General features: G+C 43.9%; 1 protein-coding gene across 5 annotated transcripts in view; it reads right to left on the bottom strand.

Annotated features, from left to right (window-relative positions):
• Window positions 1-12,384, bottom strand: part of LOC139423137 (drebrin 1) — a 97,545-nt gene that overhangs the window by 4,239 nt on the left and 80,922 nt on the right. For 2 of the 5 annotated variants that reach the window (XM_071174823.1, XM_071174827.1), the window contains exons 6-12: window positions 10,593-10,670; window positions 9,714-9,865; window positions 9,566-9,623; window positions 8,612-8,668; window positions 8,124-8,238; window positions 6,925-7,053; window positions 4,019-4,132 (exon numbers count right to left, since the gene is read on the bottom strand). In XM_071174823.1, the coding sequence (XP_071030924.1) occupies window positions 4,019-4,132; window positions 6,925-7,053; window positions 8,124-8,238; window positions 8,612-8,668; window positions 9,566-9,623; window positions 9,714-9,865; window positions 10,593-10,670 (703 nt within the window). The remainder of the gene's footprint in view (window positions 1-4,018; window positions 4,133-6,924; window positions 7,054-8,123; window positions 8,239-8,611; window positions 8,669-9,565; window positions 9,624-9,713; window positions 9,866-10,592; window positions 10,671-12,384) is intronic. The other 3 variants (XM_071174825.1, XM_071174826.1, XM_071174824.1) reach the window with 2 other exon arrangements.

A 12,384-nucleotide genomic window follows, 5' to 3' on the forward strand; every position in this document is an offset into this window, starting at 1 on the left:
AGAGATCGGGTCAAAACTACAAATTTTTCCATTTAAATTATAATACAAAATTCATGCAACCAATAGAACGTTATATACATATACTTCGGAAAGTACTCAGACCCCTTGACTTTTTCCACATTTTGTTACGTTACAGCCTTATTCTAAAATTGATTAAAAATATATATATATATATATATATATATATTTTTTTTACAAATGTATAAAGTTTAAAAAATATATATACAGTGGGGCAAAAAAGTATTTAGTCAGCTACCAATTGTGCAAGTTCTCCCACTTAAAAAGATGAGAGGCCTGTAATTTTCATCATAGGTACACTTCAACTATGACAGACAAAATGAGAAAAAAAATCCAGAAAATCACATTGTAGGATTTTTAATTAATTTATTTGCAAATTATGGTGGAAAATAAGTATTTAGTCAATAACAAAAGTTTATCTCAATACTTTGTTATATACCCTTTGTTGGCAATGACAGAGGTCAAACGTTTTCTGTACATCTTCACAAGGTTTTCACACACTGTTGCTGGTATTTTGGCCCATTCCTCCATGCAGATCTCCTCTAGAGCAGTGATGTTTTGGGCCTGTTGCTGGGCAACACGGACTCCCTCCAAAGATTTTCTATGGGGTGGAGATCTGGAGACTGGCTAGGCCACTCCAGGACCTTGAAATGCTTCTTACGAAGCCACTCCTTCGTTGCCCGGGCGGTGTGTTTGGGATCATTGTCATGCTGAAAGACCCAGCCACGTTTCATCTTCAATGCCCTTGCTGATGGTAGGCTTTGTTACTTTGGTCCCAGCTCTCTGCAGGTCATTCACTAGGTCCCCCCATGTGGTTCTGGGATTTTTGCTCACCGTTCTTGTGATCATTTTGACCCCACAGGGTGAGATTTTGCATGGAGCCCCAGATCGAGGGAGATTATCAGTGGTCTTGTATGTCTTCCATTTCCTAATAATTGCTCCCACAGTTGATTTCTTCAAACCAAGCTGCTTACCTATTGCAGATTCAGTCTTCCCAGCCTGGTGAAGGTCTACAATTTTGTTTCTGGTGTCCTTTGACAGCTCTTTGGTCTTGGCCATAGTGGAGTTTGGAGTGTGACTGTTTGAGGTTGTGGACATGTGTCTTTTATACTGATAACAAGTTCAAACAGGTGCCATTAATACAGGTAACGAGTGGAGGACAGAGGAGCCTCTTAAAGAAGAAGTTACAGGTCTGTGAGCGCCAGAAATCTAGCTTGTTTTCCACTATAATTTGCTAATAAATTCATTAAAAAATCCTACAATGTGATTTTCTGGATTTTTTCCCCTCATTTTGTCTGTCATAGTTGAAGTGTACCTATGATGAAAATTAAGTGGTTGAACTTGCACAATTGGTGGCTGGCTAAATACTTTTTTGCCCCACTGTATATACACACATACATGTTACAAGTATTCAGACCCTTTAAATCAGTACTTTGTTGAAGCACCTTTGGCAGCGATTACAGCATCAAGTCTTTTTGGGTATGACGCTACAAGCTTGGAACACCTGTGTTTGGGGAGTTTCTCCCATTCTTCTCTGCAGATCCTCTCAAGCTCTGTCAGGTTGGATGGGGAGCATTGCTGCACAGATATTTTCAGGTCTCTCCAGAGATGTTCGATCAGGTCCTAGTCTGTGCTCTGGCTGGGCCACTCAAGGACATTGAGACTTGTCCTGAAGCCACTCCTGCGTTGTCTTGGCTGTGTGCTTAGGGTCGTTGTCCTGTTAGAAGGTGAACCTTCGCCCCAGTCTGAGGTCCTGAGCGCTACTGAGCAGGTTTTCATCAAGGATCTCTCTGTACTTTGCTCTGTTCATCTTTGCCTCGATCCTAGTCTACCAGTACCTGCTGCTGAGAAACATCCACACAGCATGATTCTGCCACCACCATGCTTCATCGTAGGAATGGTGTCAGGTTTCCTCCAGACGTGAAACTTGGCATTCAGGCCAAAGAGTTCAATCTTGGTTTCATCAGACCAGAGAATCTTGTTTCACATGGTCTGAGAGTCTTAAGTTAACTTTTGGCAAACTCCAAGTGGGCTGTCATGTGCCTTATACTGAGAAGGTGCTTCTGCCTGGCCACTCTACTGTAAAGGCCTGATTGGGGGAGTGCTGCAGAGATTTGTCCTTCTGGAAGGTTCTTCCATCTCCACAGAGGAACTCTGGAGCTCTGTCAGAGTGACCATCGGGTTCTTGGTCACCTCCCTGACCAAGGCCATTGTCCCCGGGCGGCCAGCTCTAGGAAGAGTCCTGGTGGTTCCAAACTTCTTCCTTTTAAGAACTATGGAGGCCACTGTGTTCTTGGGGACATTCAATGCTGCATAAATGTTTTGGTAATCTTCTCCTGATCTGTGCCTCGACACAATCATGTCTCAGAGCCCATAGACAATTCCTTCGACCTCATGGCTTGGTTCTTCCTCTGACATGCACGGTCAACTGTGGGACTTTATATAGACAGGTGTGTGCCTTTCCAAATCATTTCCAATCAATTGAATTTACCACAGGTGGACTCACATCTCAAGGATAATCAACGGAAACAGGATGCACCGGAGCTCAATTTCTAATCTCATAGCAAAGGGTCTGAATACTTATGTAAATAAGGTATCTTTTTTTTAAAATTTAATAGATTTGCAAACATTTCTAAAAACCTGTTTTGCCTTTGTCAATATGGGGTATTGTGTGTAGATTGCTGAGTATTTGCATTTTATTTTAAATTTAAAATCCATTTTAGAATTAGGCTGTAACTTAACAAAATGTGGAAAAGGTCAAGGGGTCTGAATACTTTCCGAAGGCACTGGAGATGGGGGATACCGTCACCCCAGCTCTGCAGATTTTGCTGTGAAGAGACAGAATCATTAGATCATTTGTTTTGGTACTGTCCCATATGTAGCTTGTTGTTGGTCACAGGTTCAGGAATGGCTGAAGAATTGAAACATTTACCGGGAGAGCACTGCTGGGGGATTTGAAAAGTCACACTCACTCGATCGATCGATAATACTCTTAGCAAAAAAAATTGCTTTCATTTACAATCTAATCTGTAGAAACTATAAGAATAGAAAGGTTCAGAATTGTTGTGAAACATCACAGCACCGTTGGAATATATATGGAAAATAGAAGTGGATAATAGTCAGCGACAGATGGGAGGGGTTCAGAGACAGATGGGAGGGGTTCAGAGATAGATGGGAGGGGTTCAGAGATAGATGGGAGGGGTTCAGAGATAGATGGGAGGAGTTCAGAGATAGATGGGAGGGGTTCAGAGATAGATGGGAGGGGTTCAGAGACAGATGGGAGGGGTTCAGAGATAGATGGGAGGGGTTCAGAGATAGATGGGAGGGGTTCAGAGATAGATGGGAGGGGTTCAGAGACAGATGGGAGGGGTTCAGAGATAGATGGGAGGGATTGAATGGAGCTGAATGATGGGACTAAAACAAACAAAATATAAATATTGTAAAATATACTGGGTCCGTAAAATGTACAGCACATTAATTCGGAAAGCGTTATTTTAAAATGGATTACATTATATCCCCCCCCCCCCCTCATCAATCTACACACAATACCCCATAGTCTACAGTATATGTATCAGAGTGCCACTGGGGCCTAGAGACATGAGCAGGGGAAGCCCAGCCATCTGTGAAGGCAAATGAGGCCTGGGCAAACACAGTCCCAGTGTGTGTGTGTGTGTGTGTGGGTGTGTTTTTGTATGGGATAAATAATAGCCACGCTGTATCACAACCGGCTGTGATTGGGAGTCCCATAGGGCGGCGCACAATTGGCCCAGCATTGTCTGGATTAGGGTTTGGCCGGGGTAGGCCGTCATTGTAAATAAAAATGTGTTTATAACTGACTTGTCTAGTTAAATAAAGGTAAAAAACAGGGCCAGGGCTCTCAATAGTTTTAAATGTTAACATTAACCATGTACAAAGTGGCCTATAGCAACATAATCAAACAGATAACAACTATTTAAGTCCTTGTTAGGCCCCAGTATAACACAACTCTGTCCAGTCTTACCCCACTCGTTCCGGCTGTCGTCCTCTGCCTCCTGGATGGGTGTGGTGACTATTTTAGGGATAGGCGTTGGGGACGTCCCCATGCTGTGGTCTGAGCTCCCTTCATCATCACCATCTGGAGGAAGGTCAGACAACACACATTGAGAGGGAAGACCACCACAACTTCCCATAATCACCACCCAACATCACCATTGTGCAATACCTTCACTCACAATCAAAATGACGCCTAACATTAAACACCAACACAATAAACCTACAGCACTACCCCACAATGAAAAGCACGTTCAAAAATGTTACCAAACACTAAACCCAGTCAAAACGCCACCACACAAATCACATAATGAACACAATGAAATACCACCATTGGTCACAATAAGCACAATCAGGCTAGCCTGAACACTGCATTCAATTTCACACTGGAGATGACAACGGTGTAGTTATTCATTTCAATAGCGACTTGAATGGTGCAACAGCAGCTGTATATCTGCTAAAGCACAAATGCAGCTGGGGATGAGATCATGTGACGCATGGGTGACATCCCTGGCGGCGGTGAAGCGTGGGTCCTTCCCAGCAGGCATTTGTGCATATAGCTAGCTGTAAGTAAGCAGCAACAACAGTTATATTCCCATGCATGAGCTGCAGCAACAGTCACTCCATAAGGGAGTCTTCTCTCCTCTCCAATACACGGCCTTCAAATCAGTACTGTAGGTATAAGTTGCCCCTAACCACTGATACAGGTCAGACATCCGATGATTATGATTAGCACGGAGTTAAAAGTAAGCTGATCCTAGATCTGGGCTTAGGGGCATCCTTCAACACCTCGCTCAAAAAGAGAGTCAGATCTTCATGGTGATGTTGTCCTGATCTAAACAATGAATTCACCTGAAAGCAGAAATTAGTTACCTTTGTTTTTTGTCTTGACTGATATAACCATGCCCCAGGATACATTGTGGATATGTGTATTGTCCATCAAAATGACACATTAAGTGATGTGGATAAATCTGTTTTGAGTCAGCTAGTGATTTTCTGCTGTCTGTAATGCACATTGCAAAGAATGACCTGGGAGGAGATTTGACCTGAGGAGGGCGAATCTCGATGACAAAGAATTCATATCCATTCAACGAATAAACTCCAGCACATTATACAGGCTGATACACCAAACACAATTCCCTTCAATTCAATTTAGACCAGGAACTGCGGACTTAATAACAGAACGTGCTCGTGATTACTAAGAGCCAAAGCACCAACAAACCAACCATTGATAATGACCAACATCACTGTGACTGGGAGCAACAGGACATAAAGATGACTGACTGGTGATGATATACAGTGACTACAGCATCTTGCTTGGGTGGGGTTCCCACTTCACTACTAATCTAGGGGTCTTTAAACACTAAGAAGAGAGGATAGGATATTGTCCCGTCCTCATCAAAGCTGAACCATTTAATAACACAGTTTCAGTTTAAGGGGGGAAATATTTCACATGCAGAGGTGAAAAGTACAGGCTGAATTTCATGGTGGTATGGGAATCCCTTTGCAGGAAAACCTTTGACATATCTAGGGTGTTGGGTCTAGTAGGGACAAGAAATTGGTTGGAATTGGTTGGCCACCCTCACCAGAGCTGCCTTCACAGACAGACCATACAACATTAAGACACAGTACAGTTACAGTACAATACTCCACATAGGTCAGAGGTAACATCCATAGCGGTCACACAGGGCCCACAACACAAGCCCGGAGACCACAGGCAACACAAATGAACGAGCAGCTCGACGACGACATACACTCACAGGTCATAGTTCAGGAGGTACGCGAGGTATGTGTGTACGTGCAGAGCATCATAGTCCAAGAGTAGCATGAGAGCAGAAACAGGGTAGGGAGAAGGGGGTAAAGGTGGACACGAAGTGAGATCGCCAAAACAAGTCATGAAGCATGGAACCTACTGTTTGCAGGTTTGGATAATTCTCCTCCTCTCCTCCAGGTGAAAGCCTGACCAATAAGGTTTACCATGACTAGTCCCCTAACCATACTACCATCCCCACAACCCCTGGATAAAAGATCAGACCTCAGTGGACAACATATAAACATTGCGACCGAGAGGAATAATGGAGTAAACATCATTGGCATGAAGGGGATGGAAGAGTTGAAGCCGTTGACAAGATAGTGTGTTAGTGCGTTAGGGTAGTTCGTACTAAGATTAATTTGTGATAGGATATATAAGAGGCAATAGTAGGCCGAACTAAGGGCCATGATCAACACAGCTCTTTGATAGATACAGCCATCATCAAGGGGGCTCCCGAGTGGCGCAGCGGTCTAAGGCACTGATTTTCAGTGCTAGAGGCGTCACTACGTGTTGTTGTATGTGTCGAACTGCTTTGCTTTATCTTGGCCAGGTCGCAGTTGTAAATGAGAACTTGTTCTCAACTAGCTTACCTGGTTAAATAAATACAATTAAAAGTATAGATTATTATTTTTTTTTATCAGCAAGACAACTAAAAGCACACTGCACCAGAGTGGGAGTGCAGAGAAAGAGGCCAAACCAGGAGCTGACTGACTGAGACACCGCCTGTAATAGGATCTGTCATCACGCTGGGAGGACTTTTAGCACAGAGCACCGTGGGTTTTAGCACATTGCACAGCCACCCATCTCCTACAGACAGCTCACCAAGGACTCAAAATAGAATAGAGCATGTCAGGCACAGGTTAGCTAACAGTAGTGCTGAGCTAGCAGGGGTGAGAAAGGATGGGGTAGGAGAGAGGCTGAGTTTGCCCCAGAAGCTTTAGGGTGGGGTTCGTGGTGAAGGATTGGGGGTGAGTGTCCTCTACTGTGGCCCTGTGAGGGTGGGTAGGGGGGCTAAGGGGGGGGTCTCCATGTCCTCCCTGCTCCTCCTCCTGTTCAGTACCTACCGGGTGCAGTGGGCTGCAGCCTCGCATGTGGCGGGGTGCAGAGGGGGGGCGGACTGGGCTCGCTGGGACTGTGCTGCTGCTTCAAGAACGGGCTGTCCAAACGGCCTGGTAACGGGCTGTCCAAACGGCCTGACAAAAGACAGGGCCCAGGGCGACACACACACACACGGAGCGGCACACACACACACATACACGGAGCGACACACATACAGACGCAGGGAGGACAAGAAAATACAAGATAGAGAGAGACAGGGAGAGTAGGAGGAAGACAGGAAGGAGAAAGTCAAGATAAAACGAGGTAAGGTCCAAGAGGATCCCCGTGAGAAGTGAAGGATTGTGGGGGAATGGGCATGGTCCCATATAAACCCATTAGTGAGGAGAGAAGAGGAGACACCCAAGAGAGGTTCCGGAGGAAGAACAGAGGGAGACACCAGAGGAATAAAACGTACGGATGGATGAATGGAGAGACAGACGACAAGACAAATAGATGCACAACCATGAATCAAACCAAAGAAGTGAGGTCAAAGAGAGAAAGGAAGAGAGAGTGGTTAGTGTGATAATGACACACTGTGGACAAAGTAGTGATGTAGTAGAAATGAGAAGCACTGTTCTTTGAAGTTATCCTCATCTCCCTGTTCTTCTGCACCAAGCTCATTAATGATGGAGAAAGGAACTGAACATGGATTCAGTTCAGTATCTTCAGATGGACTTGGAATGCACACAGCTATAGTCCGTTATGAAAATATGCCGTTGCTTGTAGACAGAAACAGATTGTTTCAGGAGATTCTTTGGTTGCATGGGTTTGCAGGTGGACAGGAGTCTTATTCAGTATGGAGACCCTCACTGAGTCAGGCACTTCTTCCAGTTTCCATTCAGCTCCACCTGGCTCCTTTGAGCCACTTGTTATCCATATCTATGTGGTCTGCAAGGGAACACTGCTAGAGAATCCGTCTCTCTTCTTCATCTGTCTTCAACTGGATTACTCCTCATCTTCATCTGAATTCTACACCAACTGTTCTCCTGGCTTGGTCCAAAGGGCTCTGTCCACTACCAGTCATAACAGACACACTGGGGGGGGGGGTGACAGTACAGTCCAGGGACTGAGGCAGGTGACGAGGTGAATGACAAGACGAATGGTGGTTTTGGTGACCCAAAGACATCCACCCTCCCTCCCTCCCTCTCCTCTCCTCTGGTCTTACCGGCCCTGTGGATAGAGACAGGAGAGACGTCCACACCAGTGGTCACAGCCTTCTCTTTCTGCTTAAAGAACTCCCTGGGATTGTCCGCCCGCTGGGCAATCAGGGCTTTCGCCTCCTGTCAACAAACAGACATACAGTACAACATTATACAACTAGAACACACACGCACCCCTGTGAGACACACTCACATCACAGCATTTCTCTTACTCACAGAGTCAGACACACATATCCTACTGTAGCCTGAGTTGTCCCACTAACATAGATCCAAAACCCAAGAGTACTACTGTCACAACGACACACATATCCAGGCCATGAGTCTAAGATACAATGTGCTTTACTCGCTGTCTCAACTTAACACCGGAAAGAAGTGGGACACACAATCTTATATCATGGCAAAGTAAAGCAGGCTATAGTACAACAAATCAGTCATTTCAGTGACGGTGTGTTTTGTAGTAGCAGTGTTTGTATGCTATGTTTTTTCAACCCACCTCCACTTCCGTCTCCTTGTTCTCTTTCTCCAGATCCTCATAGCTAGGTTCTGCTGTCTGCAGACAACGAGAGAGCACGAGAAAGGCAGAGATACAAGGAGAAAGAGTATAAAGTTTATATCTTCTACATCTATCCAGCAGGGGGTAGCAGAGCCTACATTTTTAAATCACAGTGATGTCATCCAGCACTAGCAGGATTGCAGTATGATTGTCTGGAAACAACAATAAAGAAGCATAAAAGATGTCTACCATTTCATACAACCACATTATTACATTATTACGTTCTCACTGCATGGCATCACAGAAACACAGACATATAAGCAGGCATTCTCAGGGTTCTGAAAACAGAAGTATTGTTTTTGCAGGAAGTGAGTCTTAAAATAACAGTGGCTATAGTGGAATGGTAAGAGGAAGGAGATTAGTGTAACCATTGTGGGACCCAATATTTGGAGAATAAATCTTGTTTCATGTTGTGTCAGGGTTAAAATATTCATGTTGATGCTACTATTGAATTAAAGTTGGATTTTTTTTAAACAGGAAATGTAATTCTTGATTCTTCTTAATTTTTCTCCCCAGACAATATCAATGATTCATGACTAGTCTCAAAATTAGATGAGAAATTAACTCTAAAAGCAGACTGCCTCTATCAGTGATGTGGAGTAACTAAGGCAAGACCCTCTTTGGCACAGAACAAAGAATATGCACACAGTACATACTCTGTTACTACACACACACACACACTTTCTTAAAGAGTACAAATACTGGCCATGGCTCTTACTACAGTGTGAATTCAGGAAGTAAACGTAAATACATTTACTTTCAATGACCTCTAAAAAATGGTTGATTAAAAGATGTAAAAAGTTTTTTTTTACTTGAATTTTTTGATTTTTAAATCACTTCCTGAATTGACAGCCTTCAATTCAAATTGACTCCAGCCCTGACACACACACTTACTATGAGGGGCTGGTTCCGTGTCCTCTCTTTGGCCTCCTCTTCCTCTTGCATCTTCTTTCTGCTCCACACACACACAAAGTTACCACATGGATCAATCACAAGAGTTTACAGTGATACTTCACATTACCCATAAGTCACGGCGGCCCACCTGTGTTCCTCAATTTGCCTCTCCCTTTCGCGGTACCTCTTCTCTCTATCCTCTTGCTCCTTCCTTTCCAGCTCCATTCTCTCCTCCTCAAAGCGTTGCCTCTCCTCCGCAACCTTCTTCCGCTCCTCCTCCTTTCTCAACTCTTCTTCACGCTGGTACACACAAAGAACCAATAAATATATTGTATTATTTGTTTAATAATTCATTAACTCTGCTGGAGTTTGGTGTAGCGGTCTAAGCTTCTGACTTCCGGACCACATATGCCCCCGTGGCGATGGGGGTTCGAGCCCCTCTGTACCCCTCTCTACATCGGTCTCCCTATCGGTACTGACACCTGTCCTGTCAAACAATCAAATATTTCAGAAAAAACTATTTCAATAATCCCTTTGAATTAGTAACTACATCATAAAACATCAAAGACTGAAATGCAAAACAGAACACTTGGCGTTGGTCCTATTGAGAGGAAGCTAAATCAACAGGCAATTTGTAAATGGAAATCCACTCAGATAAAGTTGCATTTCAGAGTTGAGTCTAACTTGCAGAGGGCAAAGCCGCCCCCTCATAATGATTCAAATTCAAATAACCTAAAGGACAGACAGCAATGGATGTCATATCGCATGAGTCTCATTGGCCAGTGGCAATGCTTCAGGAAGGGGGACATGGTTTGACTTTGTTTTGATCCTACTCCTACACACACTCAAATTGAAACCGCTATTCATGCTATCACTACTAGCCGGAGGAAAAGGTAGAGGGAAAAAAGACGAACGAATAACACTGTTGCTGCTCTTGTCTCCAGAGTCCTTGTTCCAGTCAAACTCCCCTCCCTTTTCTATCCCGCTTTTCCTTCCTCATGACAGTTGGAATCATGTTCTTTCCTACCTTGGCTTGTTCCCAGAATTCCTCTCTATTGATCTTCTTCATCTCGATCTCTGCGTTGGTCTTGGTGTACACGGTGCCCTGAGCATTCGTCCAATAGAGAAAGAGCAGTGGGAAACAGGAAGTGGTCGGTTACAACCATTCGTCAAAGAGCCATGGCACAGTTCTGTGCCCACCAAATCCTATTCCACCCCACCACCCTGTAACCAACAGGGTCAGACTAGACATATAGTGTCATATTTCTGTTCCACACACACCGTATCACTTATTGTACGCCACTACCTGGATAGGAATTATATTCGTTATACAACTTTAACTTCTATGTATATCACGTTTAAAAAGGGGGGAGTATCAGACAATTTACATTAAGAACAAAGAAAGCACTACGTGATTTATGATTCAGATCGAGAGAATAGTACAGCCTGTACTTGAACCCCTAAGGTGAGGGCCTTCAGAAAATATTTGCACCCATATTTCACACTTGGTTGTGTTACAGCCTGAAATCAACATTGATTACATTGACACACAATACCCCATAATGACAGTGAAAACATGTTTAGAATTGTTTGCAAATTTACTGAACATGAAAAATAGATAAACTCAGAAAAAAAGAAACGTCCCTTTTTCAGGACCCGGTCTTTCAAAGATCATTAGTAAAAATCTAAATATCTTCATTGTACAGGGTTTAAACACCGTTTCCCATGATTGTTCAATGAACCATAAACAATTAATGAACATGCGCCTGTGGAACGGTCGTTAAGACACTAACAGCTTACAGATGGTAGGAAATTAAGGTCACAGTTATGAAAACTTAGGGCACTAAAGAGGCCTTTCTACAGACTCTGAAAAACACCAAAAGAATGATGCCCAGGGTCCCTGCTCATCTGCGTGAATGTGCTTTAGGCATGCTGCAAGTAGGCATGAGGACTGCAGATGTGGACAGGGCAATAAATTGCAATGTCCGTACTGTGAGACGCCTAAGACAGCGCTACAGGGAGACAGGATGGATACCTGATCGTCCTCGCAGTGGCAGACCACGTGTAACAACACCTGCACAGGATCGGTACATCCGAACATCACACCTGCGGGACAGGTACAGGATGGCAACAACAACTGCCTGAGTTACACCAGGAACGCTTAATCCCTCCATCAGTGCTCAGACTGTCCGCAATAGGCTGAGAGAGGCTGGACTGAGGGTTTGTAGGCCTGTTGTAAGGCAGGTCATCACCAGACATCACTGGCAACAACGTCGCCTATGGGCACAAACCCACCGTCGCTGGACCAGACAGGACTGGCAAAAAGGTACTCTTCACGGACGATGTTATTATTATTCAATGTCAGCTTTTTTGTTGTTGTACCCATCTACCAATAGGTGCCCTTCTTTGTGAAGTATTGGAAAACCTTCCTGGTCTTTGTGGTTGAATCTGTGTTTGACTGATAGACCTTACAGATGTGTGGGTTACAGAGATGAGGTAGTCATTCAAAAATCATGTTAGACACCATTATTGCACACAGTGTCCATGCAACTTATTATGTGACCTTTTTAAGCACATTTTTACTCCTGCTTTTTATTTTTTATGTCTAAAAACATAATTCCACTTTGACATTACGGGGTGTTGTGTGTAGGCCAGGGACAAAATATAAATGTTATCCATTTTAAATTCAGGCTGTAAAATGTGGAGAAAGTGAATACTTTCTAAAGGCACTGTGGATGTTATCCAGGTAGGCTGTTCAAAGTCCCCGTGTGACACTAAGCATGTTGAATACTAGAACCGCCTTTCCCATTGTAAAAGAC

This window comes from Oncorhynchus clarkii, chromosome 12 (genome assembly GCF_045791955.1).
Source record: "Oncorhynchus clarkii lewisi isolate Uvic-CL-2024 chromosome 12, UVic_Ocla_1.0, whole genome shotgun sequence".
Taxonomy (NCBI): Eukaryota; Metazoa; Chordata; class Actinopteri; order Salmoniformes; family Salmonidae; genus Oncorhynchus; species Oncorhynchus clarkii.